Consider the following 16828-nt stretch of genomic DNA (forward strand, 5'->3'; position numbering starts at 1 on the left):
AAAAGGCTTGTAAAATAAGTTTGAGAAAATAATTTATATTGAACCTAATTTTTTCTTTTATCTAAGTACATATCAATGTTTCTTTTTTGTTACTAGTAGAAGGTTTGTGGGTTTGTTCTTGGGACACTAACTGCTTAAAAATTCCATTTGTACAAACATACTCTCACCCTTGAACAGGCAATTAAAAGCTAAGATGCAATCCATGTATATATCAAACTACATAATCAGCAAACTTACTTACAAAACAGTATTACATGTGTATAATATATGTACCAAGTTTATGAAAAGATTGCATAAGTATACAAGAGCTGCAGTAGAGTCTAGAAGAGCTGTATATGGCTTGCAAGTGGTAGTTTGGACAGCATGGTATTAGAAATTGAAATATTTTTATGATTCTTTATGATAAGAAGTGTTTTTGGATTTAAAGTTATCAAAATAAAGACATTTGGAAAAAACAATAAGAGAAATGTTTTTAAACACCATTCTGTATTCTAAAAGAATTATTTGAATGAGAACAAATATTTTTATTGTTAACATTGTGCAAAGAAATTGATTACTTGCATGTCTTTGTTTTCATTTTGGAGTCATTCATCAAAACTAATATATAAAAAATAACTTTATATGAATTAAAAATTAATTTTATATATAGGATGGTAGTTAAAGCTAATGAATAATTTTGAGTACACGACAACTAGGTGACAGTCAACTGGGCAATTCACAATGGGTGATGGTTGACTGGGTGAAATAAACTTAAAAATTTTTCCACACATATAAATAATATCCACTAAATTGTATGCTTGCTATTTTTTGTAGATATTGGTAAAATATATATAAATATAAATATGGTTAAGACTTATGAGTTACACGTTATGAATTACAAGTTAGGAAAAGGAAATGTTTTAGGACAATGTATTGTAGCATCATTAATTATTGTATGTCAGAAGAGAATAAAAGCAAATCAAAGAAAAGCAGTTCTTCAAAAACAAATTATTTCCAAGAACTTTTATACTTTATTGTTTTAATTTATATTGTATTTAATGTGTAATTGTTCTCTTTGTTTTTATGTATACAGTCAGGAGCTGACTGGCCTTAAAATTTCTGTGTGGAAAAAATCATTACCGGCCCAGCCCATAAATAAAAAAAAAATGACTTTTTTCTATTTATATTTAAATATATTCAAAATACAACATTGACAAAAATTGCAATAAGCACAAGTCTAGAACATTAATTTTTTATTTAGAAGTTTGCTTTGTTGAGCAATAATATTAATGACATCATCAGAATCTATTTCATTTAAAATATCCTTCTCCGTTGACATTAACACGAAAGCTTCTAGATTTTCTTGCGAGATACTTGATCTTAATGAATTTTAACGTAGAAAAGCTCCATTCACAGGACACTTGTGTTACAGACATAGATAGTAAATATTTGTATGCTTGACCAAGTGTAGAATAAGCACCATTTAACACGTTATATCCGAATAATATATTATAACAACAAATAGGACAATTTTTGCAAGCTTTGCAGTAAGAGGATGAAATCGAATCTTTATCATTTTCTAGTTGATCATCAGTAGAATGTTCATTTTGGTTTAATTTTATAAAAGTTTCACTGACATTTTCCTTTAAAATATTCCATGACGATTTAAAATGTTGCAATTCTGAAATAATATTAAGTTGCTTCTGGATTAAACTGTAGTAACACTTTACAGCTCTATACGAAGTGTCCAGTGAAGTCGGGTTAAAATACCAGATAATCTTTTCAATTAGGGTTGGCCCTCGGGTTGATTTATTTTTGCGTCTTTAGTTAAAGGATGATAGAATCGTTTACGAATGTACTGTACGTACATACGTATACTCCCTCGGACTTCACTTAGTCTTGAAAAGGGGTCAAGCGCGTATGGACAGTCTACGAAAGTATATGTGCATTTGTACACAATTCTATCATCCCTTAAAGATGCAAAAATTAACCAACCCAAGGACCAACTCTAGTTGCGTCGAATATATGTACGAAGCGGGCTCTTGGTATTTAGTGCGATTGCAAATGACTAGATGTCAGTATTTTAAATTTTTATTTTATGTAGCGTTATAGTGTTTTGTAATATTTTGTTTGACGCCGCAGGTTGCCCATTTACAATCAACGCCATTATGGGTGAATGGCAAACTAAAAATTAGTTAGCTCAACCTAAAAAATAGATTATTTTTAATTAAGTCATTTGGAATATAGAGAAATTATTATTGAATAACATTTTTACTTATCTAAAATAAAGGAAATGATATTATTGGCCATTAAATCTGTTATGATTACAATCAACGTTTTGGTGGCTGGGTGAAAAACCAGTAACTCGTGCTTCCAAAGATTCATAGGGGTGGTGAATAGTTTCTAGCAACGTAAACAAATGACCAACTTTGTCTGTTTTGATTATTTTTCTCCTAGGATGCTTTGTTTGGGCCGAGTCAGCCAATGTAGTGTTGGACTCGGGTCAGCTGGACTAATTTAACTTCGGCTTCTGGTAGGGCCGGGTAAAACGATAAAGGCCTACACATATATCTATATTACACATAAAAATTGAAATTTATCTTACTTAACGAAAAAAAATGAATTTTTTTTAAAAATAAAACCGAACAAAACGGTATATTATATACATATTTAGAAAAACGACCCAAATTGTGTACGGCCCGTGTGGAATTTTCCACATTTTCCACATGGCCAGTCCGCCCCTGTATACAGTGGACCTTTGTTATAGCGCTGCTCGCTACACTGTGCACTCGGTTATAGCGCGGGCAATGTTCGTGATGCGATAAACTCAAACACGTTTATACAGGTCCGTGAGGCATTAGTGAGTAGCGCATTTTATTGTTACTGCGTATTGAGTAATTAGGTATGTATTGAGTTCCTGCATGTATTTTGAATAGTGTTTAATTATTGTATGCATGATGAGTAAAAGAAAAGCTTACAGTGTGAAAGAGAAAAGCTTGACATTATTGCTAAAGTAAAGAGCAGAGTTTCGAAAGCAAACATAAGAAGAGAATACAGCATACCTGAAGGAACTGTAAGAGGTTGGATGGCAGGGGAGATAAAACTGAAATCATTTGTTGATAAGCTTGACAAAGATGCTGGGCTTACTCTAAAAATGACAAGACTTGGAAAAAATCAAAATGTTGATGATTACCTCTATGCATGGTTTGTGCAAAAAAGAAGAGAAGGTATTCCCATATCTGGAACTGCTTTAAAGTTGCAGGCTGAAAAATTCCATGTAAGCTTAAAAGCAGGAGATTTTAAGGCTTCTGATAGTTGGTTGTGGCATTGGCAAAAACGACATGGCATCTTCCAAATTTCCATTTATGGTGAAGCAAAGTCTAGTGATATTGAAAGTGCTGCAGAATTTTCCAAACAGTTCACAATTTTCATTAAGAAAGAAGGGTATACTGATGCACAAGTTTATAACTGTGATGAGACTACATTATATAACAGATTTATTTTAGTTAATACAGATGAGTTATAAAAATGATGTTAATAATATAACCGTGCAGATGGTCATAATGCTTTATCAGAGCTCACCGTATCTACAGCCTGAGTGCAACGTGCATTGGTTGCTGCACCAATAAACTTGTTGCTGAGTATTTGAACACAGCACATTGTTGTGTACCAATGCACTGTACTGTATACTGAAGCATACTGGCAGTGGCGTAGCTACGGTTCTCCGGGCCTGGTGCGGAACCAGATTTGTGGGCCCCCGAAAACATTTTTCGGGTCTTTGTTCTTGTGATTTTGGGACCCGGTCGGATCGCACCCCGGCCTCTGGAAAGCGATAGGCCCATGGGGGTCCCAAAGCGATAGTTAGTTACACCACTGCATACTGTTATGTCTCAAATATATCCAATAGCTTTTGGAACATCATTTATTCCATGAAGAGAAAACATTTACCAGGTGTTTATAGCATTCCAGTTTGGATCCAAAACTGCAACTTTCATACAAATATATAGATGCTACTCTAGAATTCTCCATACATGGATTAATACCTTTCCAACACAGCTTGCCACTGATGCATTAGATGATGATGTGCAAATGGACTTTAACAAGGCATGCTTCTTATACCATGTGATGGAATTACTTGGGCTTAAACATTCCTTCTTTCCGGGATGAAATCTACAAAATATTTGAGAGGAACAGCAATTAACTTTAAACTAATGGACTCGATTTTGTCTGTTTGGAGAGCTCACCTAATTCCCTTCAGCAATATTTTTGTTATTAGACTTGTGCAGTCTCCATGTGCTCAAACTGATTTAAAACATCCTGTTCCAAATGAATTTTTTAATTTTCGTGTTCCATTCTGTATCCTTTCGACTAAACCTGACGTCATCCATTGCATACAGAAGAAAACATTAATTTGAAGTAAATTTTTGTTCTTTCTGCTAGTTATTGGTGTTCATAGTGTGATTTATTTCCATGTACAGTATGTGTTGAAATTTGTCGGTGTAAGACTGTGAATGAACAGATTGCATATCAATAAAGCTAGCACTGATCCAATATGGTAGGTACATTTTCTGGAAAGGTTAAACTTAACAATATATGACTAATTTGTTTTGGGTTAGTTTAAAAGAGAAAATTTCCAAATTCTGCCTTATAACAGTTGAAGACTTTAAAAAGATAACAGGAATTATTTTAATGGCTTCCATTGTATCTGTTAAATTTCTTTCCTGTCATTACCTGTGCGTGTAGCAATGATTTGTATTATGTAACCTTTGTATTATTTTTCTTATATAAATAAACGGCCATGATGTGGCGCCTCTAGGGAGCCCGCCACTGTTCGGTTTGGTATAACTTTGCAACGGACCAACGTAGTCGTGTACGATTTTTTAAACTTATTTGTAAGGTATCCTGCTCACTATCTGCGAACACATAACTTGCAACAGTGATAAATTTAACAGGTTATGGGCCCAGACACAGGTATTTACTGAGTGAATAGTGAGACAGAGTTTTATTTTACGTAACGGGTTTATTTAGCGTACGTGTACAAGAACAAAGACAAGATGGCCGACAGTGTGAAAACGGTTATCACGAAGTTGAACAGGAGTAATTATCCGGCTTGGAGGTTTAAAATGGAGCTGCTACTTATTGACAGTGACTTATGGGATGTTGTATGCAATCCACCACCTGAGCCACAGACGAATGAATGGAAACTAAAAGATGGAAAAGCAAGAAGTAAAATCGGACTCATGGTAGAAGATTCGCAATTACAGCTCATCAAAAAGGCAAAAACTTCAAAGGAAATGTGGGAATCGTTAGAAAAACATCATCGAAGATCAACACTTACACAAAAAGTAAGTCTGTATAAGAAATTATTTCACTTAAAGTATGAAGAGGGGCAGGATATGGAAAGACATTTAAATAGTATAGAGGATTTAGTAGATGAGTTAACCGCTTCGGGAGAACAAATGAGTGACAGACTCATGGGAATTCTTATGTTGGGAAGTTTGCCTGATAGTTATAATACATTAACGACTGCCCTTGAGGCAAGAGCAGATACGGACCTCACTCTTGGATTCGTAAAGATTAAGATCATGGAAGAGTATGAGAAGCAATCAAGAGGATCGATTGGACATACCATGAATACGGATGAAGCCACGGCTTTGAAAACAATGGTCCGTAAACAGAAAACCGGATGTTACTATTGTGGGGGTCCCCATTTGAAAAGAGATTGTCCTGAATTGGGCAGAGGAAAGAAAAAGAAAGAATACAAAGTAAAATTAACTGAAGTCCAGGAAGAGTATGATCCGTTGGACAATGATGAAACATACGAATGCCACTCTGCATGTGTGAGCGCACAAAATATGCCATTAAGTATGAAACAATGCCTTGCTGTGAAGACTACAAGGGATTGGTATGTTGATTCAGCAGCAACAGCTGACATGACAAACAACAGGAACTTCTTCAGAAAGTTGAACAACAACAACTGTGAAATTGTTCGTGTGGCTGATGGAAGAGAAGTGCCTGCAAGCGGAGTTGGACATGGTGAACTAGTTTGTAATGAAGATAGTTCAAATGGCAAGTTAAAATTAGATAATGTGTTATATGTACCACAATTAAATGGGAATTTATTGTCGGTCTTAAAAATGATGCAAAGAGGTTATGATGTGTATTTCGACAGCAAAACAATGCAGTGCTACATAAAACGAGATGGCAAGACACATGCAAAGGCTGAGCTTCGGGGATCACTATTTGTGTTGAGCCAACACAATGCTTTACAAGTATTATCCATGCCCAAGAAACAGTGCGTACATCTGTGGCACTTGAGGTGTGGCCACCGTGATCCATCTGTAATGCGTTATATGGCTGCCGAAAGTGTCGAGGGTATGAAAATTAATGAGTGCGGGTGCACTGTGGGATGCGAAAGTTGCATGAAAAATAAAACGCCGCGGAAACCATTTCCAAAAGAATCGATGAATAGAAGTAGTACAAAGCTTGAGCTCTTGCACAGTGACTTGTGTGGACCCATGCAAGTGAGAACCCCTGGTGGAAATAGATATTACATAACGATTATAGATGATTATACTGGTTATACCAAAGTTTATCTGTTGAAGCACAAGACCGAGGCTAATGTAAAAATAAAGGAATATGTAAATTATGTTGAAACACAAATGGGATGCAAGGTGAAAAAGTTCCGATCTGATAGAGGAACTGAGTACATGAATGAAGACCTGCGTAAATTTTTCAAAGAACATGGTATTAAAATTCAGACCACAGCACCAGATTGCCCTCAACAGAATGGCAAGGCAGAACGGAAAAATCGCTCTCTTTGTGAGATGGTAAGAACAATGCTGCATGATGCAGAATTAGGAAAATGCTACTGGGGTGAGGCATTAATGACGGCAAATCATATCCAGAACAGATTACCATCAAAAAAGGATCCAATCACACCATATGAGAAATGGCAAGGTAAGAAGCCAAATATTGAGTACTTCCGCCGTTTTGGATGTATTGCTTACACAAGAGTTCCTTTTGGAGTAAGAAAGAAACTGGATGTAAAGGCAACTGAAACAAGATTTGTGGGATATGAAAGTGGCAGCAAAGCTTATCGATTGCTGGATATCGTAACCAAGAAAATTAAGATAAGTCGTGACGTTGTCTTCATAGAAGGAGATCCACATGACAACATGGGCTCGACCAACAATTCATCCCTCCCACATTACCACAGTGAAGATAACAGCAAAAGCGAAGTGGAAGTTAACCTAAATGAAAAAGCCATCTTTAACAAGCAATCTGAGGACAATCTGCCACTCCGTCGCTCTACGAGAAACAACAAAGGTCGTCACCCAGACAGATTGATTGAAGCAATGCCAAGTACGGTTGTTTCTGAACCGAAAACCTACGATGAAGCCGTCAACGGAAAAGATGCGAATGAGTGGATAAAGGCAATGGATGCGGAAATTTGTGCACTCGAGAAAAATGGAACATGGTTGTTGGCCAATCCACCACCAGAAGCAAATGTTGTTGGAAGCAAATGGATATATAAAATTAAACGTGATCCACATGGTAAACCGACAAGATACAAAGCCCGTCTGGTGGCACAAGGCTTCAGTCAAAAATACGGGGAAGATTATGACCAGGTATTTGCTCCAGTGGCAAAGCCAACAACCCTTAGGATCTTGCTCACTTTAGCAGCTAAACGTAAAATGCATGTGAATCACTATGACATTGAGACAGCTTTCTTGAATGGCGACCTACACCATACAGTATACATGCAGCAACCTAAAGGCTATGACACAGAGGAACCGAGCAAAGTTTGCAAGCTTGTGAAAAACCTTTATGGATTGAAACAGGGAGCTACTGAGTGGAACAGAAAATTGCATGAAGTACTGACTGAATGCGGTTTTGCGCAGAGCATAAATGACCCCTGTCTGTACACCGGAAAAAGATGCTATGCAACAATGTACATCATTGTACATGTTGATGATGTAATTGCAGCATCAACCTCCAAAGAAGCGTTAGATTGGCTTGAAGTGGAAACTAACAAATATTTCCACATGAAAAACCTCGGAAATATCGATCATTACCTCGGAATCAAATTTGATCGAGATGGTGATGGAATATTCCATCTAAATCAAAAACATTTTATAACTGACAAACTAGTAGAATTTGGACTCCAAGATGCAAAAACCAGCAAGATTCCCCTTGATCCTGGATATTTCAAAATTAAAGAGAGGGGACCAAGGATGGAAAGTAACAAACTGTACCTCAAGGGTATAGGTAGTTTACTGTACCTTGCAACTAACACACGCCCAGATATATTGGCAGCAGTTTCCATCCTCGCCCAGTGTACTAAGAAACCAAGAGCAGCTGACTGGAATGAGGTGAAGAGGGTGTTTCGATATCTGAAGGGAACAGCTGATTGGAAACTGAAATTGGGTGAGAAGAGCAACACTAGAACCACACTAGAATGTTTCGTCGACTCGGACTGGACAGGTGATAACACAGATCGAAAGTCGCATACAGGGTATGTCTTTAAATATCAAGACAGTCCTGTATCCTGGTACAGTAAAAAGCAAAGTAATGTGACACTGTCCTCAACTGAAGCTGAGTATGTTGCACTTTGTGAAGCCGCTCAGGAGGCTACTTGGCTGAAGCGAGTGTTTCTGGACCTTGGGGAAGCCGTCGATAAGAAAGTAACTATGTACGAGGATAACCAAAGTTGTATGAAAGTGGCAGAGAATGATCGTGTGAGTCAACGTACGAAGTACATTGATGTCAAATATCATTTTGTAAGAAATGAAGTGAAGAATGGCAATGTATGTATTATGTACTGCCCTACCAAGGAAATGGTAGCAGACATTTTAACAAAACCAGTGTGTACTGGAAAACACGTTAAATGTGCTAGACAACTTGGACTCGATGACTGTAAGCAAAATTGGACAAATCATTGAGGGGGAGTGTTAAATTTCTTTCCTGTCATTATCTGTGCGTGTAGCAATGATTTGTATTATGTAACCTTTGTATTATTTTTTCTTATATAAATAAACGGCCATGATGTGGCGCCTCTAGGGAGCCCGCCACTGTTCGGTTTGGTATAACTTTGCAACTGACCAACGTAGTCGTGTACGATTTTTTAAACTTATCTGTAAGGTATCCTGCTCACTATCTGCAAACACATAACTTGCAACAGTGATAAATTTAACAGTGTCAATGTGAAAGATGATATCCAATAGAATGTGGGAAAAAAATTAAAATATGTGCAAAGAATGGAAGGGAGCATGCAGATAATATCTAAATGGAATTTATAGGAACTTTGCAATTACTCAGTCCTGGACTATACTGTACACCCGACGAACCTATTGAAGTGAAATAGTGGAGATAAGCTTAATAAAATTATTGAATTCAATTTATTTGTAAGAAGAATTCAATTTCAAATTAAACATTCCTTAAGCTTATATATTGAAATATAATTACTGTAATTTTAAATTCAACTACTTGAGATGAATACTATGAAAAGAGGTATTTTTTATTCATTATCATTGTAAAACTAAAAAATTAAAATACTTTAAAATGGTAATTTAATGTAACTTTATTAAAATATTACAAATAATAATTGAAAATTTAAATGACCAATCAGAATTCATAATTTAAATTTTCGAATTAATAATCGTAGTGTATGAAACCGCAAGGAAAATTTCCAAGAGTAATTTCATTATTATTAATAAGATCATTAATTTCTAATTATAATTAATTAATTTTTATTTTGACAAAGTAAATAAATAGAAATAAACAATATAACTTATCACTTCGTTCGTCTTATCACGTTCTCACGCTATGTTCGACCAATGAAAAGTTGTTTCACAAAGTATCAAAATTTTTAAAAGTAATTTCAATTTATAAAATCCTATTTTTTGTTTTATTAATTTACGCTTTACTTACACACTTTTTTGTTCTTTTAAACAAACTATACGTTTCTTCGTGTATAATATTTAAAACACGATTTTGTAAATCATTTAAATTATCTCGGAAAATTTTAATAACTATAAATATTCAAAAATCACACGAAAGGAATTATATGCAAATATAAAGAGGACGACGAGTGTAGCTATATCATGTTTATATTTGAAAATGTGTTTTACGGTGACGTCATTCAGAATCGACGAATGAACACAGCTAACATTTTCAAATGTAATCGCCCAAGGCATATCGGGAATGTAAAGTCTCTTTGTAATCCGTAAAATTATTCTCATTTTAACTTATAAGAAAACATTTTAAACATAATAAAAAGTATTATTAAAATCTTTTTATTACAAATACTCGCTATGTAAATTTTAAATTCGATTTGAAAATTAATCGAATAATCTTTTCTATTCCTGATCAGATACGTTCGAAAACGACTTATTATACGATTTAATTCTATTTTGTGAATTAAAAACCACTGCAAACTTTAAAATTTGTAGATAATTATGGGAAATATTTTTCGTAGCGTAGACCCACGTGTCACCGTTGAAGTGTGAGGTGGTCGAAAATGTGAAATCAAACGGCGGAAGGATACATTTCCAATCATGTGCCGCGAATTCTGACTCGTGCCTTCAAAATGGCGTTGGAACGGTATTTTTCTTACATTACAAATCCGAAAATCGGAAGAAGAACGGGCAAAGACGTGTTGGGTGGAAAGACGGTAAGAAAGTTACCCGACGGATTGGAGTTGTTCGACGATTATTGGACCGATTCGGAGAACGAGCAGGTGAGTGATTCTCCAACAAACAATAAAGAAAATACTGGCGTTAACAGAAATGAATCGCTTGTCAGTCAAGGAAATTCGAGTTGCGTGGGTGGAAACACCCCCTTTACAAAAAGCTATAGAAATAACCTAAGTGTTAATGACAGTGCTGCAGAATCTATGGCTAAAGCACATAAAGGAGTCTGTTTCCAAACTAGGAGAATGTTAAAGTTTTCTGATGATCGCACCCCCACTCAGAAAGCTTGCTCTATAAGAAGGCAGAAGACGCCCGGACATGCTACAGTGAATTTGTCATGCCCTGCTGAAAGCTCCAGTGATAGTACTTGTAGGAAGTCGCTGTATGTGTTGTCGGAGAGTAATCCTGCCGCTTCTAAAGATGGGAGCAGGGTTTCGAGATCGGGTAAAAGTCATCTGGATGGTAGCCTCTTTTCTGGTGGTGAGGATGTGGATGACGACTTTTCTCCCATGTCAAAAAGCCATGCTTCCGGCAGGAGTAAAGGTGGCGAAAAGAGAAAGCCGTCCCAAAAGAATGGTTTTTCGACCGGTGATGTGAGTGAAAGAAAAGATAAAACAAATAATGAAAAGAAGAAGGCCGGACGCAGTATGATTCCAAAATATGTAGCTAAGAAAACTGTAAATAAATCTGTTAGGAGATCTCCAAGGTTTGCCAGTAACGTGATCTCTCTGGAAGAAGAACCACCTGATAAATTAGATGATAATACTTTTGTTTTGTCTGGTTTGAATTACGAGTCAGATGAAGTTTTTTCTAAACGTCATTCTGAACGTAATCACTCTAATAGAAAGAATATATCTTCTCAAAGTAATACTTCAAAACAGCATTCCAGAAGAAAGAAAGAAAGTTCTGTGAACTTTGAACAAAGTAAAGAAAATTCAGCATTAAATGCCTCTAAGAGAAATCAAAGATCAGTTTTAAATGACACAAATAATTCAGTTGCATTTCAATTTTCTGTTGATAATGCTGATTGGGAGACATATTCTTCAGATAGAGAAGGTAATACCAGTAAAAATAAAACACAGAAAGGAAAGAAAGATGTTTCAAGGCAAAGTAAAACTCCAGTTAATTCAAACAAGAAACAAAATAAGTCATTCCTTGACACAAATGAAGGAAAAGAACTGAATGGTTCCAATAGAAATTCAAGCAGTAGAAAAAGAAAAATGAATGAAACTGAGAAAATGGATAGTGAAAAGAGTGTTAAAAAATGTAAAGAGAGAAAACTGTTGACTCTGCCACCTGCTCAATCACCTACACCCGGAGTGAGAAGATCAAGGAGAACTCGTGTTCCACCTTTAGAGTATTGGAGAAATCAAAGATTAAAATATGATAAAGAACTTAAAACAATTGGAATTGAAGAAGGATTTGAATCAATGACTAGGAAAACAGTTAGAAAGAAGAAATTATCAAATAAATGTAGTAAATCAGCAAATACATTACAAATGTCTAAATGTTCTGAATTATCTATACACGATAAGTCATTTATTGATGCAACAACTTCAAGTGACTTAAATAAACAAGTATATTCTGCAAATGATTTTATGAATGGAGATCTAGATATGCCAGAATTGGTGAGTTTCTACAAGTCTCTTGAATGGGTAACTCCAGAAGGAAATCAGTCTTCTAAAGATGATCCTTTACAACTTGCCAAATCATTAATTCTTCCCAATGTTATAACAGGTTTTTTGAAAATAAGTTCACTTCAGGAGAAACCATTACAATATTTTCCAAAACATTCTGCCTTCTTCAATGTGTTGTATGGTAAAGTGGCTGTTACAATTAATGATACAACATTTATATTAGAGACTGGTGATACCTTTCATGTTCCGGTTGGTAATCCATATAGTATCAAAAACATTCGACGAGATAACGTAAAGTTATATTTTATAATGCTTCCCATCCCTGAAGAGTTAGAAGAATATGTGTAGATTGTGTGCAAAAAGTTATTTTTGTATTTGAACTATAACTGATGTATTCTGTAGTGTAGCAATCACTGATGTTTAATAGCAGTGATTTCATTTGGGGTTATTTTCATAAGCATATGTATAACTCTCTGAAAGTTAAACTCAGATTTCAAATATTTTATTCTTACATATAAAGTTTTATAATTTAAGCATCTAAAGATATTTGTTTATCCATAAAAATTTCATGTGTCTAAATAATTTACATTATATGATTTTATTACTTTATATATATATATATATATATATATATAAATAAATACCATAATTTCACGTTATATAATTAATAAATACTTAAATTTCATATAGTTGTCTTTATTTTAAAATGTGGAGAAGGAAAATATGCCTTGATAGCACAAATGTACAGAAAAATTCATTTTAACATTAAGTAGTGATGAATTTTGTACAGATACAGAAATTTTTTAATTCATCCATGTATTTATGTTCTTGGAATTATGTACAAAATTGCTAGGGAGAACTTATAATACAGGAACACTTTTTAAAAGAAAAAAAGATTTTATTTTCTATTTTTTATAAAAGGAAATGTATTTTGTGCCATATGCCCCCTTCTCATTCCTTGATATGTGTAGTATAACTAATGGTGACCACTGGAATAATCAATTTTTAATGCTTAGTTATTCCAGTAGTCACCATTAGTTATAGTTTTAATAAGGACTGATGGTCCAAAATGCATTTCCTTTTATTAAAAAAAAAAAAATAGAAAATAAAATCTCTTTCCATCAAAAAAGTGTTCCTGTATGATAAGTTCTTTGTAGCAATTTTGTGCTTAAGTCCAAAGAGTAGAGAACAACAAGCAATCAAGTAGTAATGTATTTACGTTTTAATTTATTCTTTGTTTTTATTCATTTTTTGTTGTTTGTTTTTTGCAAATGAAAATTAAAATACATGTATTTATTCAACAAAAAATAATTTTTTTTTTTAAGTCATGTCTATCTAGTTCAAATAATGTAGCATTTGTATATTTAATTAGCCAAAAGTGGTCTGATAATTAGTCTGGTTTGTTATTTAATTAGTTATTTAGTTTTAGGGGTCATCAATAAATTCTCTATAGAATCTGAATAAAAATTATTATTAAATAACGAATCAATTACTATAGCATTATTTTATGAACATTTACTATAGCATATTTTATTCTATGAATTGGAACATAAACATTAAATCTTTTTAAAACTACTTAAACAAATGATCAAAAACAGTTTTAAGAGTAATCAACATAATACTTTCACCATTTTCATCAGAAAAATACTTCTTTAAATACTTTCATCAACATAATTTTTATTTCTTTGTTAAGAAGGATAATTAAGTGCACTTTAGTTCAAAGCACCAGTTAACATCTACATTGTGGTATGTAGGTTATTTTTAACTGTGATGTCATTTTTTGCATTCAATATTGTACTCTATATACAGGATGTCAGAAAGTTACTGTGCAATATGAAAGATTTAAGTTTTGCATATGATATTGTAGTTTCTCCTATGGAAAATGCTAGAAATGTCCCCCACAGACTTCAAAATCTGGAGGAATGAGGTTTGAAGATGTAATGGGCCAAATTCCATGGGAGACTGTGATGGGCAAAGAAGTGTACCAAACACCAGAATGTGTTGTGAGCAAGCAGTAATGCCATTTACACAAAAATAGAAATATGGGATATAAAACTTTATGGTCTTGTATGCAATTCCATACTTGTAACTTTAATGTTACAAATTTCTCATTGCATAATAACTTTTTGGACAACCTGTAAAACTGTTACATTCTAAATTCATTCTTTTATTTCTTTCTCTTGCAACAACTTTTTAAAAGTTGCAAGAGGAATTCTGACCAATATTATATCTATGCTGCTTTGTGTGTTGAAATATCCACTATTTTAACATATGAAGCAGCATGGTTGCTAAACAGATTTCAATGACTTAGCTATCAAGTTAGTTTATTTTTGTATCTCCTGACAATAAGCCTGACTGCTCAAAAGCACTAGAGATACTATTATACTATTACTCATTGTAAATGGGTTCCAATAAAGCAGATTTTTTGTTATTAATTAAGAAATTGTGTTAATTATAAAAATATTTTTATTTGGAATAGATAAAGTTTAAGAATTCAATGTATGCAAAAATCATCTAAAAATTAATTTTGATTTTAAGAAATCCTGTGAAAAGAGTATTCTACGAGTACATACAGTACACAAAATAATTGTATGGAGTGGTTAGAAAGTCCATATGGTACTAGTTAGAAATTATACGTTCCATACACTTCCATTATTTGCACAAATTTTAATTTTTTTAAATGTATTCCATATTAATATTAATTGGAGTTTATTGAAGTAATTCCTGGTATTAATAACTTGTGTTGTTGAATTGTAGAGTTGAGAATTTTCTGAATGTCTCAAGTCTAAACTTTGAGAAGGCTACATCATATTACATCCACAATCAAGTTGTCATCCATTGAATTTGTTATCATGATATTCTCTAACTAGGAGACACTAAATACTCTCGTGTAAGTAACTTTATGGTCACTTGCTAGAGAACTTATATTTATTTTTTACAGTTTGAATATGGAATATAAATACTCAAGCTAGACATTATTGCTGGATGCAGTACCATAACTAGATTTTCATGTGCCCTGTGCAAGAGAATATATAAGAAAACAAATGAGATAGAAATGATTGGTAATTTTTTTTACTTTAACTAAAAATATTATGGAATTTGTCCCCATGTCAGCAAAATTTAATTATTTTTGATACCCCATTTTAGGATCTCCTTTGTCCTAGACACTTCCTATGTACCCATTGCACCTGCCCAGTTATGGCACTGGCTGACCCTGCATTTAATTCTGGGTCAACTTGGAAATTCCAGTTTCTGGAGAACTTTGATAATTTGTTGCTTGATGCAAAATGGTAGCACAGTCAGAGGCCATGTTTGAGATTGTTTTCATCTTTGCTACATTGAAGTATTGGCATTAGGGTTTCTCAAACAGGATCCTGGTTGTTTTTTTAACCCGGAAAATCTTTCTCATTCCAAGAAATCCCACAAATTTCTGAAAAATTCTTAAATTTCTTAAAAAGAAAAAATTAAAAAATTGTTCTTATTTTGTGTTAAGGTTGAGAAAATTTTGCCAATAGAAAGTATAATTAACTCAAACTGTCAGAATACATTTGTATTTATTAATTTTAAACCTACTTAGTTTTTTAAATTTTTGCTCGTTATGGCATTTTACAAATGGTCAATAATTAATATGTAGCTTATTTGTGGCAGGACTCTAAAAATTCTTTACTTGTCAGAACCTGTAATATCTGGAATAATTGTGCTTATGCTGTCTTAGTTTTTAACCATGGCCAGTAGTTCAGTAGAGAGGTTGAGGCGTAAGCAGAAGTTTGACATTTGACGTTTTAAGTCCAAGCATTGGACTTAAAACGTCGACTTAGGCAATTTTCGGTAGCTCGACTTTTTGTGGCAGAAAGGGGGTTGTACATAAACAATAACGTGTTTATTTTCGTCATTTATTTTATTATAAACTATAAAACAATAAAAAACAAAAATCTAACACAGAACACTTGCGTAAAAAAATAATAATTTACTAATTAAGTAGGTATATTTTGTCTTATTTTTCTAACAAAAAATTATTTTTTATTTTTCGGATATTAATAATAATAATAATTATTCAATATCTTCTGTTTGTATGTTTTTTAACACTTTGTTATTTTTGAAATTAAATCATCTTTTACAGGAAAATCGTAACAGTAATTTTTTCCAATTAATAGTTTAGTAAGAAGTAAGCCAGTGATTGTTCAGAGCTCAGTTTATTTCTTTGTTTTGTTTTAAACAGATTTATTGACGGAAATATTCTTTCCACATTAGCTGAAGAATTAGGCAGACACAAGATATTCTCAACAAAACGAGACAACACTGGAAAAACAAGTGTTTCATCTCCCAGAGTAATAGTTTTAATATTTTGCCAAAAAACTTGAACATCATTGCTAAACGACTGTATTTCTTGATTATTTCTTAATAGTCTTCATTCGGAATCTAAACTTTGAAGCTCGCAATCAGTTATGAGATTAGGAAATAACAAGGCAACATCTGTAATTATATGTATAATCCCACTTTTAACAGTGGTTGGGTTCA

The 16828-nt window shown here is 33.6% G+C and overlaps 1 protein-coding gene across 1 annotated transcript; it reads left to right on the plus strand.

The window, feature by feature from the left end:
* Positions 1 to 10205: 10205 nt before the first annotated feature.
* LOC136989433 (centromere protein C-like) lies at positions 10206 to 12852 on the plus strand. The gene has a single exon (XM_067287573.1). It carries the CDS (start codon positions 10571 to 10573, stop codon positions 12656 to 12658), a length of 2088 nt encoding a protein of 695 aa, XP_067143674.1. The 5' UTR covers positions 10206 to 10570; the 3' UTR covers positions 12659 to 12852.
* Positions 12853 to 16828: the final 3976 nt, after the last annotated feature.

This window comes from Centruroides vittatus, unplaced genomic scaffold (assembly GCF_030686945.1).
Source record: "Centruroides vittatus isolate TY-2023 unplaced genomic scaffold, ASM3068694v2 scaffold_576, whole genome shotgun sequence".
Lineage (NCBI taxonomy): Eukaryota > Metazoa > Arthropoda > Arachnida > Scorpiones > Buthidae > Centruroides > Centruroides vittatus.